General features: G+C 54.6%; 3 protein-coding genes across 3 annotated transcripts in view; all 3 read left to right on the plus strand.

Moving 5' to 3' along the window:
- The window catches only part of SF3B4 (splicing factor 3b subunit 4), a 28,364-nt gene that overhangs the window by 3,249 nt on the left and 8,889 nt on the right, over positions 1-16,226 (plus strand). The window lies entirely within an intron of this gene.
- OTUD7B (OTU deubiquitinase 7B) lies at positions 7-15,066 on the plus strand. The gene is made up of 12 exons (XM_008629629.2): positions 7-1,249; positions 2,171-2,294; positions 2,429-2,599; positions 2,756-2,974; positions 6,566-6,667; positions 7,070-7,197; positions 7,598-7,710; positions 8,302-8,429; positions 9,048-9,197; positions 9,626-9,740; positions 10,416-10,500; positions 11,093-15,066. The coding sequence occupies exons 2-12, from the start codon at positions 2,222-2,224 to the stop codon at positions 12,380-12,382; spliced, it is 2,574 nt and encodes an 857-aa protein (XP_008627851.1). The 5' UTR covers positions 7-1,249; positions 2,171-2,221; the 3' UTR covers positions 12,383-15,066.
- Positions 15,895-16,226, plus strand: part of MTMR11 (myotubularin related protein 11) — a 5,588-nt gene continuing 5,256 nt past the window's right edge. The window contains exon 1 of the mRNA XM_017728862.1: positions 15,895-15,929. Coding sequence (XP_017584351.1) covers positions 15,895-15,929 — 35 coding nt within the window. The remainder of the gene's footprint in view (positions 15,930-16,226) is intronic.

Raw genomic sequence — 16,226 nt, forward strand, 5'->3', positions numbered from 1 at the left:
TTGGCACGTGGGGATGGGGCTTTCACTCGGTTCCCAGGGGCGTGTGACCATGGAATGCTGTTTGCGTGAAGCTCCAGCTCCTTCTGGTCCGAGCAAGGTGCGACTCCAGCACGGCTGATCGCTCCTCACTTCGTCAGGAACGTTGCTGTGCTCAGGCCCTGTGGAAGTGCGGGGGGATATTTGTTAAACATTTGCTGAGAAACCTGCTGGTGTGCTCTGCAAAGAGCTGCTGGGATCGCCGGGATCACAGGAACAACTGGGCTTAGTCCTAAATACGTGTTTTCCGCATATTTCGGGTTGGAATGTGCCAGGAACGCTCACTTTGGATTACATCCAGCTGTGCTGCATCTCCGTGTGCTCCCAGGGGCTTTGGGGTGTGCTCAGTGCCTGTCCCATTGTTGGGGGATGGATTTGAAGTTGTGGATCTCCTGGGGCTTGGATTTCCTACCTGGGCTCATATTTCTGACCTATTCTGGAAGGAGGGAAGAGGAGAGAGCACTTCCCTTCCACATGGAGAGGAAATAATCAGTAACTCTGGGGTGGGGACATTTCTCCCTCCAATTCCTCGATAAATCTCCAGCAATCCATCACTGCCTCGTCAGGCCCGGAGTTTTCCATCTGTGTTTTCCCTGGCGTTTTTGTGCGCGCGGGAGTTCGGAATGCCGTGGACGAGGGGGTGGGATGTGCTGCTCGTTCCCTCCCCAAACCTCCGCTGCGTGCGCTGAGTTTTCATTTTCATTGGAATTCCACACCCACCTGAAGGAAGTTTTACCCGTTATCACAGCCAGTTTCGTCCTGGAGCTGCTCCTTGTTCCTGCAACCTTTGCCAGGGATTAGAGGATCCAAACGTGTGGCTCCTAATTAGGGATGTTCCCTAAATCGGTGGAGTAAGAGCAGGAATCCCTGCCAAATCCTGCTCCCGGAATGCGCTGGGCTTTGGCATCACTTCCGACGCAGCTCCTGGATTGCTCCGGCAGCGAAGGAATACGGAGTTTTTTTGGGAGCAGGAAGTTAATAACGACACGGTTGCGAGAGTGGGAATGGTGTTTCTCCAGCAAAGCCAAGAAATTCCAGGCCAAAGACTGGATGTAACGGTTGCTCGTGGGGAGTTGTGCTGTTAGGGAATTTCACCCACCTTTAAGGATAATCTTGGAAAAAAACATTTCAAGGCATCAGGGGGGTTTTACCCATCTTTAGGGATAATCCTGAAAAAGAGACTTTTTTCCCTGGGCACCAGGAAAACAACCAGGTTTGTTCATCTTCCACACAATCCTGAAATTTGCTCTTTTATGCCCAATACACCAGCACCTCCCTCTGCCAGCCTTCCCAGATTTTCCCCTTTTCTTCCAGATTTTCAGCTCGGGATAAATTATTTTCCCAGTCTTTTCTGTTCCTTGATGGCAGAATTTTTAGCCCAGCCTTTAACTGCAAAGCACCAAATTCTGTGGAGCACTTTGCCGATCCGGACTCTCACGGATGAGGCTGCTCTCCCTTTCCCTCTCTGCCCCAAGGAATGCGGAAAATCAGGATTTGAAGGCATGGCAGGAGCACACGCCTTCCACAGGCTCAGAACCTGACAAAATCCAGATTTACAGAATAGGTCTGTGGTTTTGTTCCCTTCTGGGAATGAGCTCTGGAGTCAAAGGAGCCTGGCAGGGGGCTCTGGAGTGGGAAGGAGCTCTGTCTGGACAGTGATTTTTTTGGTTTGGTTTGGTTTTTTGTCTGAAAGGGGGTTTTTAAAATGTATTTTCCATAGGACGCATCTCCTAATTCTAGCATTTTGTCCTTGCTCCCCTTTCCCTGGCTCACAGCTGGGGTGCTTGGAGTGGGATACAGCAGGGATTTGCTCCCTGTAAATGCACGAGAGAAACTTTCTGCTTTCTCTGTGCTCCCAAATATTCATTTGTTATATAATTTATTCCTGGATCCTTATTACTGATTTGGAAAGAGACGCTCCACCATCTCTGAGATGAGAATTGGGTTTAGTTCATGAATTTTCCAAGGAAATGCCCATTGTTGGTTACAGCAAAGTGGGTGCTGTTCTCCCAGTTCCCAAGGAATGAACTGGCAGTCCCGGAGCACAGTTGATTTTAGGGGGAGGTTTACATCCCGCTCAGCCCATTCCCGATGGGGACATGCGATCCACGTGTGCTGTTGGTGTCATTCCCAGATTGATGCCAAGGAGCCAATCTGGTGCCGCTGATTCCGCCCGGCCTTGGCTATGGACATCGTCCTGTCGGATTTTGTTCGCTCAACAGGGGCAGAGCCGGGGCTGGCCAGAGACCTCCTTGAAGGTATGGAAAACTGGGAATAATGGGGGAAGTGCTCAGGGGGGCTGATGGGGAGTAGTTTCCAACACAGATGTTCGGGAACTGCCTCAGCTTCCGTGCTGGGTGAGGGTGACCAGCGCTGCTCCCTTCCCATCCAGGCAAGAACTGGGACCTGAGCGCGGCGCTGAGCGACTTCGAGCAGCTCCGGCAGGTGCACGCCGGGAACCTCCCGCCCTCCTTCAACGAGGGCCGCGGGGCCCGGCCCCCGGAGCGGGAGCTGGCGCGGCCCGGGAGGCCCCCGCTGCAGCGCCAGGATGATGTCGTGCAAGGTCAGTGTCCAAGAGCCAGTGGGATCTGTCAGCTCTTCTCCTGTGCCAGAGTGATCAGGCTGCTCGCTGCCCGAACCGCGGCAGTCTGGTGGTGGCTGCTGTGGGATTTGCTGCTCCTGCCCCACTTTGCTGTTTGCTCTTCCTTCATTCCCACAGAGAAGCGTCTGTCCCGAGGCATCTCCCATGCCAGCTCCACCATCGTGTCCCTGGCACGTTCCCATGTCTCCAGCAACGGCAGCAGCAGCGAGCACCTGCTGGAGATGCCCATCTGCACCTTCCAGCTGCCCGACCTCACCGTGTACTCCGAGGATTTCCGCAGCTTCATCGAGCGGGATCTCATCGAGCAGTCCATGCTGGTAGCACTGGAGCAGGCCGGTGAGTGCTGGCTCCATGCTGGTGGCATGTGCCATGGGCAGGTGGGGAGTGTCACCCACAGGAACACCCCAGGATGTCACATGGATTCGTACCCAACAGGGAATCATTCCCTCGTTTTTATGACCTGGTGCAAGGGCTGAGTAGGAGCCGCTTCCCTTCAGCCATGGACACTGAGTGTAAATAACCCAGGGTTGTTACCACTGTGCACAGTTGAGAGGGAAAACACCCCAAAACTGTCATTGTCTCAGCCCTGGATCATCCCAATGCTCCGTCCTGCCAGTCCCATGGAGAGACAGGGAAAAGGGAATTCCTGTGTAACACATCCTGCTGACAAATTCTGCGTTGATTACAGACCCTGGAGGTCGATGCTGCTGCTCCAGTGCCTGCTGGGTGCCTGGGGAGGAACCCCCTGCTTTGCTTTCCATCAGGTTCCTGAAGAGTGCCAGGGGATCTGTAAATGAGGTTGAGCCAGGGAATGACGGGGACATCCGTGCTGGCAGGGAAAACCTCATCCCTGGCACCAGGAAGGTTCCCATGGGCAGGGGCAGGACACTGCAAGGGGTCTCAGGAGGGTTTACACCCCCCCCCACTGTTTCTGTGGTGCTGCACTTACCAGAGAACACATTATCCGTAGGGATAACAGCCACTCCAAGGGCCCAACTTCTCCCTCTCCTGCTCAGGAGTTGCTGTAAGAAATATTCTCATGTTTTGGGAATGAGCACTTGATCCCAGCGATCCCATTACACGGTGATGCCGTGCAGTGACAGCAGAGCTGCTGGCTCTGGTGCAGATAAACCCCAGATCTCATCCCAGCAGAGCCAGGGCTTGGGTTCCTGTGTCCCAACACAAATGGAGTGCGGGGCTGGGGGTTGCCGGGTGCTTCATCTGTGGGCTGGGGGCACTTCCAGGTCTGCTGAGATGCCATTAATGGGAAGGAATTTAGGAATTCAGAGTTTTAGAAAATGCCTTTCGGAGACTCGAGTGTCTGTGGGTTGCTATAAATGAGTGTTTTGTCTGTAACAAAGGGCTGTAGTGCAGCTATGAAATATTCCAAGCTGGATTCCAAGTAGGGTTTTGAGCATGGTGCTGTGATCTACAGAGACTCCCATTATGAATTTAGTCCACACCATCCTTAGGGGATTAAGGAAATATTTTATAGCCCAATAAATGTTCAGATCCTCTTCCCTGTGTATTCAGAGGTCCTGTTACACCATTGTGGCAGAGTAAGCGCTTTCAAAGTGGCTGTAAACTTCAATGAGATCCTCTGGGAATGCTTTGAATGTGCTCGGAGTGGTATGGAAAGGTCTTGGTGGAGCTGAGACCTCGGCCCTCAACGGAGCCTTGACGTCCTTTGACACAAACCCTTGTGGATCAGGAATCAGGCCTTGCTCCGAGTTGGGAAGCTGCAGAGTGAGTTTGCTCGCGGCACACGGGGAGGAGTAGTCCATGGTGCCTCACCTGAGGATATTGGGGAAAAAAATAATGAAGAACTGAAGATCCTGATCCTGGTCCTTCACCTCTGCCAGGGGGAAACCCCCGTTGGTTTCTCATTGCCACACAGGGTGGCAAAGGATGTTCAAGTCCGTGTCCATGTTGGATCCCTTGCGTCGGCCTCAGGAGCACAGGGCCGAGGGAGCAATCCCTGGGACATTCCCTGTGTCACGCAGTGAGAGTGGATTCCCAGTAGCCTTAGGAAAGCCATTTGTGGTTGGATGAGGCAATCCTCCCTTCATCTGTTCCTTCCCATTGCCGTGACCTGTTCAGGTGGCTCCTGCTGGAAGATACGATGAGATTTCCCCAAACACCCTGTGGGGACAAACAGGTGTTCTGTGGGATAGCATAGGGTCATGGTGCTGGATGCCAGTGGACTTTCTCTGTGTGCATAAGATCTGTTGCCACCACGGCCGTTGTGGGAAGATCCCTCATGCTCCTGAATCCAGTTGACTTCCCTGCAGAGCTCTCAGGGCTGGCTCTTAAGAGCCACACACAGAGAAGTGTGTTGTTTTCAATACTTCTGGGCAGCCTCTTGGCCTTTCCGCCGCCTCGACGGGAGCAAAACGTCGGGAGGAGGGTTGGGCAGGCGGTTCCTTTGGAGACAACTTCTCTTGCGTAACTGGAGTCAGTGCAAACACTCAGGCACAGAAATACCTCTCCAAGGTGTGTCTCCTCAGATCCGACTTGGGCAGAGGTTGCACAACCTCCGAAGCACCAACCGGAGATGCAAACTCCATGGAAAAGAGCATCAAATCCTGCAGGAACAAGGGAAAATGGACAGAACCGAGCTCTCGGCGCTGCCCCTAGCAGCGTTATGTGTGGGACAGCTCCTGTGAGGCGCCACGTTCGCTCCCCTGGCCCTGGGCCACTTGGCCAAGCTCCCGATTGTGCCGTGCCAGGAGCCATATTGAGGGAGCAGCCGGCTGCTCCGTGCAGAGCCATTGTCCCCGGGCTCAGTGCGGAACGCTTCCAGCTCTGGCGGGTCCCTGTCGCGGCGCTGGGGACAGGAACGACCTGCCTGTGGCACACTGAGCTTCATGGTGTTTTGTTTTCTAGTGTTTGGGGATGTTTAAAGCCCTGCTTTCTGCCTTTAGTTCCTCTCCAGCTGGTCTCCCTGAGGTTGTACAAAGCATTTCCAGCAATCCTATGCCTGTGTACTGGGATCCCTGGCAGGGATCATGCTCCAGAGGAAGGAGAGGCTCTTTGGAAACACTGGGAAAGGGCTGGTTTCCTGCAGGGGCGATTTAAATACAACTTGTTGGAAGCCTAAACAGGCTCATCCAGCCAAAAACCTGCCTGTTGCACAGGATCCAAAAACTCCTGGAAAATACGGTGGCAGAGGAGGGGTGTTGAGGGCAGGGCAGGGCAAGGCACAGACGGGGGTTCAGAGTCCTGATCCAGCTCAGCTTTCTCCTTCGGGAAGGGCTGAACCTCCAGCCACACTGGGCTTACTGGGCATTTTTTCCTACCTTCTATTTTTAGCTTCTCTTGACTTGAATCACCACAATGACCTAAAACTCCTGGTCTAAAGTGCCGTGGGTTTGCGTTTGCAGCAGGAAAGCTGCTGGGATCAGCAGAAATCCTGGCATATTCTGCCTAAAAACCAGTGAGCAGGGAAACCTGGCCATGAGAGAGTTGAAACTGGAGGGATTTGGTTCCAAGAAGCAGCAAAAGGCTGGTTTTCCCTGGAGAAGTTGTTTGTGCTGGGCACTCCTGGAGGCATTTTCAGACTGATGGGCTTTGAGGAGGGAAATAAGGGGAGTGGGGGAAAAACAGATAGAGGAGAACTGGTCTGTGTGGAAGCCCTTGCTCCTATTTGTGTGTAATTCTGGTTTGTGTGACCCCAAATTCAGCCCGGCCTTTTCCTGGCATCCTTGGGGAGTTTTGCAGCTCCAGCCTTCTCTTTCTGTTGCTTTGTCACTGTCCTTACTCTTCCCCCAGTCCTGGGATGGGTCTGTACCTTCCCACCTGTCCAGGTGCTCCCCCGCTTGTTCAGCTGGTTTTATCCTTGGCTGTGGTTTCGGAAGGGCTGAGCCCCACAGTGCCCCCCCAGTCCCGTGCTATGCCGTGGTTTCACGCTCTCCCAAATTTCCCCAGGGCGCCTGAACTGGTGGGTGACGGTGGATCCGAGCTGCCAGCGGCTGCTGCCCCCGGCCACCACTGGCGACGGGAATTGCCTGCTCCACGCTGCCTCCCTGGGTAAGGCTTGGCTTAATCCTCGGGAAACAGCCAACCAGTCCCTGAGCAAGAGCCCACGATCCCCCTTTGGGAGCAGGATCCGTCCATTCTGGTGGGAAAGCAGGGTGCTGCTGCTCCTCCCGGAGCAGCGTGCGGCTGAGGCAGTGTTGGTGTGCAAGAGCAGTCGCAGTGCTCGGGCTCTGTGGGAGTGGGACGGCTCCAAGGGAAGGGGCTGCCAGCAGCTTGTATGCTTCTGAAATCCCTCTCCCCGTCCATCTGGCAAGCTTCCCTGGATTCCTGAAGGAAATGTGGGATAATGGAGCAGCCCCTTCCCTCCTCTGGTGCGTCTGTGCAGGGACCTCAGTGGGTCAGGGAGTGACACCAGCCCCTCCTGACCTTCCACTCCGTTCCTTCTCACTGCAGGTATGTGGGGCTTCCACGACCGGGATCTCATGCTCCGGAAGTCCCTCTACACCCTGATGGACAAGGGAGTGGAGCGGGAAGCGCTGAGGCGGAGATGGCGCTGGCAGCAGACGCAGCAGAACAAGGAGGTGGGAGCCAACTGAATGTTGGTTTGGGCCCTCTTTGCCGAGGGGAATGTCCTGGGAAAACATCCCGTGGGTTTGGGAGGTGCTTCCTTTTGGGTCTGGAATTCTGGGCAGCTCCCTGCTGTGCCACTGGACTGTGCTGAGGTAAGGGGTGTCCTGCAGTCAGAACTGCAGCAAACTGAAAGGGGCTTGGGACAAGTGATAGGACGAGGGGAATGGGTTTAAACTAAAGGGGGAAGTTTGGATGAATATTGGGAAGCACTTTCAAGGAGGTGGTACAGAGTATGTTGATTATTTTTGCGTAAATCCATAGAGAAAAGCTGTGCTGTGGGTATAAACCTGTGCTGGAGCAACTGGAAGAGGTTCACTTGGAGGATTTTGGGTTCTCTTTGCTGTTTTTCAGTCTGGCCTGGTTTACACGGAGGAGGAGTGGCAGAAGGAGTGGAACGAGCTGATCAAGTTGGCGTCCAGCGAGCCCCGTGTGCACTACAGCACCAATGGCGGCGGCTGCGGCGGGTACGGAGCAGAGAACACATCCAGGTGTAGAACAGGGAATGCCTTCCCTCCGGGCACAGCTCTCATGGTGCTCCAGGGCAGGGCAGGGGCTCTGTGTTGGTCTGTCTCCTTGGGGTTTCAGGGGAAGGACAAAGGATCCTGAGGAAACACAAGGCACATAAAGCATCCCAGGAAAGGATTTTGGTGCTGCACAGCCTCTTCTGTGGGGTAGCACATGGACTGAGCAGGGAATAAATGCTTCCCTTGTGTTTCCTTGTGTTGCTGGCTCCAAAATGAGAGAATAACCCAGAGCTGAGAGTTTCTGCCATCTCACTTCTGTTTCAAGGACACTTCCCTGCCACAGCTGTCCAGCTCCTTAGATAAGGGACTCCCAGCAATGCCAGGCAGCATCTGGGCGTTCCCTGGGCACAAACCCTTGTCTTGGAGCAGGACATTTTGGGGATCCACACCTAAACCCTCAAATTAGTGCTGAGATCAGCCTTAGTGCTGTCCACCCACCTGTACGTGGCTGCCTGTGAAACCTCCTCCTGGTGTCACAAAGCAAATGGTTGAATATCCAAGGGATGACATTGAACTTCTCCTTTCCCCAAGGGTGGAGAGCTCAGAGGAGCCAGTGTACGAGAGCCTGGAGGAGTTCCACGTCTTTGTCCTGGCCCACGTGCTGAAGAGACCCATCGTGGTGGTGGCAGACACGATGCTGCGGGACTCGGGCGGCGAAGGTGAGACCTGCCCTCTCTTTCCAAAGTCTCTCTGACCTGTCCACCTTTCCTTTCTACCCCATGTTTTCCCGGGGGCTCTTTGCCCCCAAGCCTGGACCTGGAATTGGGAGCAGCACAGGAGGGAGAATTGAGCTGCTGCAGGCGAACCCAAGGAGGGGCCAGCGCCAGGCTTGGCTCCCAACTCGACTTCTGCTGCTTTAAGAGCATCCACACGAGGGTTTTTTTTCTTTCTGCCTCTTTTGCCCCTCCCCTCCCCCCCCCCATCTAGAGATGGGAAATTCCGTTCCCTGGGTGGCAGATTTTCCACCATCAGCTTCAATTTCCTGTCAGAGAAGGTTAATCAATTTCCATCGTTCTGTGGGCAAAGTTTGTCTTGTGGGGGTGTGAAGAGGAGGGCTTTTTATAGAAAATACCAGTTCATTCTACATTTTACATCCTCCCGATGTAAAATAAACATCTATTTTGGGTTGTGGTTTTGTTTAATGTCCCTTGAGATGACAGAAAATTGCAGGTGAGCCCTCGACTGAGGCAAACGGCTCATTCTGGAGCAACTGCAGCACAAACAACTCTGAACTCTTGAACCTGTGATCAGAACTAACCGCCCTCGTTTCTTCCCAGCATTTGCCCCAATTCCCTTTGGAGGGATCTATCTGCCCCTGGAAGTTCCAGCCAACAAATGCCACCGGTCTCCATTGGTTCTGGCTTATGACCAAGCCCATTTTTCTGCCCTGGTCTCCATGGAGCAGAAGGAAAACACAAAGGATCAAGGTGAGTGATGAGATTCAGGTGAACAAAGCACTGAGGAGGAGGACTTGGGAGTGCTGGGGGGGAGAAGCTGGCCAGGACCCGTCAATGTGCACTGGCAACCCAGAAACCCAACAGTGTCCTGACCTTGGAGCCCTTCCTGAAGGGGCTCCAAGAGCTGGAGAGAGACAAGACAAGGGGGAATGGCTTCCCACTGACACAGGGCAGGGTTAGATGGGATATTGTGAAGAAATTCTTCCCTGTGAGGATCGTGAGGCATTCCATGGCGCTCTGACGATTCCATGATCCCAAGCGCTGGCAGTCACTGGGATGTGCCATGAGGCCATTCCAATCAGAGGTGATGATATTCCTGGTGGGTGCTCAGAGTTGGCTCCAAGTGTGGAGTATTTGTCCTTTTGGGCTGTAAACATGACATTTCTGTCCCGGGGCAGCTGTGATCCCCCTGACGGACTCTGAGCACAAGCTGCTCCCCGTGCACTTCGCTGTGGATCCCGGGAAGGAGTGGCAGTGGGGGAAGGACGACAGTGACAATGTCAAGCTGGCCAGGTTGGTGATCCAGGGTGAGGCTCTGCTGGGGGTCTGGGTCATCCGCAGAGCAGAGAGGTCACAGATGAAGGGGTCAGTCCTGACCCCAGCTGGAATTTCTTGTGCTGGGTGAAAACTGTGCCCAGAAAATGACACTGTTCATGGGGATGGAGCAACTTTTCCTTCATGTTGGTATGTTTTGGGTGGGGCTGTGACATCTCATGAGCTTCGTTCCCACACAGTAAGTAGATGATGCTCCAGATCCTGGAGGTCTGGGTTGGGTGTAGCTCGGACACCAGCAGCAGTGGACGATCTTCTGTCATAGTAGCACAAAAAAAAGTCTGTTTTTCCATGCGCCACCGAATCCCTGTGTTGTGGGCCCTGGAGTGGGAAGGGTGGTGGCCACCAGACCATGCCTGGTTTGGGTGAAGCTTTGGGCAGGTCTCACCATGGTTTGGTCCCAGCAGGTCCTGTGGCTGAGGCAGAAGCGTTTTGATTCCGACACAGGAATCTGATTTCTCCCTTTGGGTTTTCATTGAAAAGTTGGAAAGCTGCATCATTGTCCCTTTTTGTGCTGTTGGATCTGCTGTAGGAAAACACCCCTTTAAACACGTAACACAGGGAATAATGTAAACGTGGGGGGAGATATTTCCAGGTGGGAAATTGCAATCACTCTAACTCGTGGTTTTGCCCCAGTGTGACGCTGTCGCTGGAGGCCAAACTGCACCTGCTGCACAGCTACATGAATGTCCGATGGATCACGTTGCCTTGTGACATGCAGGTAAAGGGACCAGGGGGATCTTCTTTACTTATGAATTATTTAACCCTCCTTTCTAAAGGGAAGCTCGTGGAGGGCCTCACCTGGGGGCTCTGCCTCATATGGGGTTCTGAGCCTGCAGGAATTGTGGCTGATTCTGCTCAGAGAGCAGGGAAGTGACTCAGTTTTGCAGGTGGGCACCTTTTCCCTAGAGCTTTCTATGCCCATTTTCAATCTTCACACGACCTGGAGGCCCAATGCCCCTGAGGGGACGCCCCATGCTCTAAACAAACGGGAGCTGTTGGTTTATGTCCACCTCGAGGCTGGGACAAGTCTCACCCCCTCCCTGGCTTTACCCCTGAAACCTCGAGCAAGTGGAGCTATTATAGAATCACAAAATAGGATCATAAAATCCTGGGATATCTCAGTTTGGAAGGGTGCCACGGGGACATTTAGGGATGTGCAGGATGCACTGGGGATGCATCTTTCTGAGGGCCTCTGGATGCCATCCCCTCAGTGTTCCAAGCAATGCCACCTCCTTTGCTTCATCTTCCACCTGAAAATCTTTACTTGAGGAGTTTCTAGACTTTGATATTTGTCTTTTCTTCCTCCCCAGGCACCTCTGGCTCAGCCAGAATCCCCCACGGCCTCCGCGGGTGATGACGCTCGCTCGGCAGCGGAGTCAGGCGAGTCAGACAAGGAGTCGGTGTGCAGCAGCTCTGCCAGCAACGGGGGCACCAGGGCGGGCAAGGACAGGGAGAAGCCAAAGAAAGAGCGGGAAAAGGAGAAGGAAAAGGATAAAAAACGGGCAGACTCAGTGGCCAACAAGCTGGGAAGCTTTGGGAAGACTCTGGGCAGCAAACTAAAAAAGAACATGGGGGGCTTGATGCACAGCAAAGCCGTGAAGGGTGGTGTGAGCAATGGGCAGGGAGACACCCTGGAGAAGAAGAAGAAAGGATCACTGAAGGCACGGAAAGGCAGCAAAGAGGAATGTTCCCCAGGAGACTTAGCTCCTGCAGAGAAACCGTGTCCAGGTAAAGCAGCCCCGGAGAAGCCATCGGATCCCTGCAAGTACAGCAGCGACGTGCGGCTGAGCCTGAGCATCCTGCGTGCGGCCATGCAGGGCGAGCGCAAGTTCATCTTTGCCGGCCACCTCAAGACCAGCACCCGGCACCAGTTCCAGGAGGAGATGATCCAGAGGTACCTCCTGGATGCCGAGGAGCGTTTCCTGGCAGAGCAGAGGCAGAAGGAGGCAGAGAAGAAGGCGCTGGGCAGCGCTGCCCCGGCCAAGAGGCCAGAAGGGGAGGCGGGTGCCCAGCGGAGCGAGGAGGCGATGCCGAGCCCCGTGTTCTCCCAGCCGCCTCCCACCTACCCCCCACAGCCCCTGGAACCGGCCGTGGGTGCTAAAATTGCCGCTTTTCCCGCCAGCTATTCCGGCGTTTTCACCTTCCCCAGGCCCTCCATGGGCAGTGCTGAGGGGCTGCACCCACCCGGCTGCCCCGAGGGCCGGCGGCAGCTGGCGGGGGGGCCCTGTGGGAGCCTCCCCCCCTACGCCACCCTGCCCCGGCACCACCAGGGCCGGCTCGGCCTCTGCCCCCCTGGCCCTGCCCACCTGGGCCGGTTCTCCCCCACGGACATGGACATCCAGCCTCCCTTCCCTTCAGAGTGCGAGGGCTCCGGCTGCCTCCCCCCGCACAGCAACGGCTGCCGGGAATTCCTCGATCAGGACAAGGGAGGAACAGCGGATAAAATGAGAAGCCAAGCCCTCTACAACATCCAGCAGACCAAGTGCAAACAGCCCAACTGCAGCTTTTATGGACACCCAGAGACTGGGAATTTCTGCTCCTGCTGTTACAAGGAAGAGCTGCGGCGCAGGGAGCGGGAGGCGCTGGTGCACAGGTTCTGATGCTCCCCCTGCGCGGATCCGGACCCATGGAACATGGGGAATGCAATAACAGAGATCCATTTTGGTTTTACACCCACCCATGCTCCCCTCCCGCTCTGCAGGAGGTGGGAGCAGGCGTTAGGCTGGATGGGCTGGGAATGGCATGGGGCTGGTGGGATTGAGGGGGTGCAGGAGGGAGAGAGGGGGGAAAACCAGCCCCTGCTTTCCCAGAGCCCCTGCAAGGGAGGAGGAGGATTCCCGGGGGTGCCTGGGGACAGTGGGGGCTGCTCGGGTCGGAGCACAGGGTGAGAGGGGAGAATTCCTCAAAAACTCAATAAACCAGACCAAAGCTTTGGGAGCGGGCAGGGGGAGCAGCTCCCACCAGGTCCTTCCCGCTTCCCTGACTACCTGGGACGGAGCAAAAACGCCCCATTTTGAGCGTCACAAACCTTTTAATGGAGTTTTTTAACACTGGTTTTATTCTGTATTTCTTCTTGCTGGTACTGAGCGACACCACGCTGGAGTTGGACATTGGTGAGGTGGGGGTGGGTTGGACTCCCCCCGCCCAGTCCCAGATGGCTCCGAGCACCAGGATGGGCTCAGGGCTCTGTCCCCCCCTGCCTGACCGACAAGCTCAACTCTGGTTTTAAAAATGTTGTTTTTAAACTCTTTCTGAGGCAGGGGGAGCCAGGGGGGGCCTCCCAGCGCTCGAGGGATCGGAGGTTTCTCTTCCTGTGCGGAGCCCCCAGCCCACGGGAGAGCCGAGGGGAGATCCTGGGTCAGCGTCTCCTGCCAGGAATTCCCAGTGGCGTGGGGCAAATCCCCCATGAATACCCACTGGAAAGGGGCCCCAGAGCACCCCCAGTCCTGGGGTGGAGCCGGGGGGTCACAGCCCCATGTAACTCCTACTTGAGCACAGCTACTCTGTACTACCTCTGATCCTGATTAACTCGGCTCCGTTGTGCTGAGCCACCAACTGACCTTTAGGCTGCGGAATTAATCCATATTTTTGATAACAGGGCTAAAAAGCAGAACAATAAGGTAAAATCCTCCCATGACTAATGTCCCGCGCCATTCCTGACCCCATCCCGGCCCCCTGGCTCCCAGGGTGGGATTCACTTTAGCACTGCGATGTTTGCACAGAATTTCTTGGGTTTTTTGGTAAGTGCAGCTCCCAAACCAGGCCCGATCCTGCACGGAGTGAGGTGCAGCATTTCCTATCACACGGAAATAAAACAGGAGTTATTTCCTTCAGCCAGAGCTTTACAACATTCCCTTGGTTTTATTTTGGGGTTGATTTTCCAGAAGGCACCAAACTATGCAACCCCTTCCTGCCCATGGCCATTTCCAGCAGAAGGGATGAGGGCCTGGGCAGAGGAGCTGGAAGTGTGCTGAGCTCGGGGGATCACCCGACACCTTACACTTGGCCCTAAAAACATTAACTTAGACCTAAGCCCCTGCCCCAAATTAAGGCCTTCCTACACCTAAATGCCCCAAAATAAGGCCTTTCCTAGTGGGATCCCAACACTTTTGAGTCCAGCCAGCAATGCTCCTTGTCCACAGATTTTCACTTCCAAATTTCAAACACCCCAGGGATGGTTTGACTCCAGTGTAAGTTGTTTTCCCTGGTTTTATAAAATCCCCAAGAATGGCTGAAGCTGTGGGAAGGGGAGGGTGTGGCACCCACTCCAGCTGGCTCCTCTTAGCTTGGAACAAATTCCACATTTCTCCCTCAAACTGCAGGAATTCCAGTGAACTCTAACCCTGGGGCAGGGACATGCAGCGCTGGCTAAGCGGCACAGGCTCTGCCTCCGCTTGAAATTCACCCCAAATTTTAAGCTGAAATGATTAAAACCCAACCCAAACCCTTCACTATTTGTGGGCACTTGGTTTAAATTTCAGTTTCTGCTGTTTATTTTTCCCAAAATCGGAGCAGCAGCTTTATTTTGAGGTTGGGAATATCCTTCAGCTGTGCCCGAAGCACCGGGAGCGGGATGCCCCATGGCACGGGAGGAAAGGCGGGAGGTGGTGCTTCACCACTTGTTCCTCGGGTTTTGGGGGAATTTCTCTCTGGTTTGGTTAGCTCCATCCCAGTGGATGCTGGACTTGGGTGGGGATGGGAAGTCCGCAGACCTGCTCGCTGGTTTGGTGGGTTGTGGGAGGAGAGAGGGAAGAAGGCAGGAAACCTGTAGGAAAAGCACCAATCCTGGAGGGAAAACTCCAAAACTGGAGGAGGAGCACCAAACCTGACCCCAGGAGGGATTTTTCCATGGGGATGGGGACGGGGAGGCTGTGGTGTGACCCCAAGGTCAAACTAAGTGCACTTACTGGTGTGGTTGGAATTCAAATTGCTGCCATCGGATCCTGGTGGAGGAAAACTTTGTCTTTCAGTGTGTGTAAAACCCGTTAATGAGATTTGATTTGATTTGATTTTATTAAATGAGATTCACCTTCGCCATTCCCTGGCCCCTCGGCGGGGGAGGCCGGGGCAGATTTGGGTCTCACTAACGCAACGCCGAGTGACCTGAATTAATTCTGCAGTGGTTTATTCACAAAAACCCCCTTTTTTAAAAAAACTAATTCCGGATTGATTGGTGATATTTGGCCTCCAGGTGAACAGGACTGAAGCGTTGCGCTCGGGCTGTACCTGTGGCCTCGTTGTGGCACCACGGACTCATTGACAATAAAAACCTTCAGCTGATGCACCTGAGGCTCCTTCATCCCCTCGCCCCAAGGGCTCTGGGGGTCCCCAATTCCCTCCTAGGGCTGTTCCTCATCCCCTTCTCCATCCAGTTATTGGGATTTTGGGGTTATTTTGGGGGTTTTTTTCTCCACTGAGGAGAACAGTGCCTTCTCTCCTGGAGAGTGGGTAAACTTTCCTTCTGTCTATTCCATTTATTGTGTGATTCCATTTTGGTACTAATTCTTGTCTTTCCTTTAAAAAAGAACATCCTCAGCCACCCTTCCCTCCCTGTTTTCTGCCATCCTCGCTGGTCTTGGGGCCTTTTCCCGAGCTGCGTCCCAAGGCCACCCCAGAGGGATGCTCCCTTTGGTACCTGAGTCTCAGGACAAAATTAGGGATAAAATCCAGCACGGCCCATATGGATGCTGAAGCTTTAAATGAAAGAGGAAAAAGAGGTTTGGGGGTGGTTGGAGATGGATCACGGAAGGTGGGACCCCACGAGCAGTTTCCCGTGGGATTTCTGTCACTGGGATTTTCTCTCCCAGCTCCTGGTGTTTTTCCTTCCTGCCGGCATTGTGAGTGACAGTCCGTGCCCAGTGCCATGTCTGTGCCGGATGATTTTCTTCCAGGATCTTTCCTCCTGCCATGGCCCAGACTGACCCCGTCCTGGCTTGGAGCAGCTCCAGGCTCAAAGCCTCCAGGAAATTCCTCTCATCTGCCAGGTGCTGGAGCCAAAAGCCTATCCAAGCCCCCAGGAACCTCTGCCAGGTGATTCTCCTGCAGGAGGAAAATTGGGGTGCATGAGTTGCAGCCCCTCAACGCTGGGGCTGCCCCAAAAATCTGGGGGGAAATGCATCGAAAATCAGAGTTGGAGGTGGAGTTCTGGTGAGTTTTCCATGTGCCTGGGTTGTGTCAGGATTTATCCCGGCACATGCCGGCACTGCTACCTCGGCTGCCTCGGGCTTTGGGTTTTGGGGTGCCCGGAGGTCTCGTGGCACTGAGAAGGGGGGGTAGCCCCAGGGCCATCATCCACCTGCTTCCCGATGCGGGGTCGGGGGCCGGCGGGAGCGGGGCCGGCTTGGCTTTTGGGAGCCGGTGTTGGGCTGGGAGGAGAAGGCTCCGTGCTTCGGCCGTGAGTAACCGAGCGGCTTTTACTGCCGTTAGCCCCGGGGGGGCCCGCGG

The sequence above is a fragment of the Corvus brachyrhynchos genome, unplaced genomic scaffold (assembly GCF_000691975.1).
Source record: "Corvus brachyrhynchos isolate BGI_N302 unplaced genomic scaffold, ASM69197v1 scaffold443, whole genome shotgun sequence".
Classification (NCBI taxonomy): Eukaryota; Metazoa; Chordata; class Aves; order Passeriformes; family Corvidae; genus Corvus; species Corvus brachyrhynchos.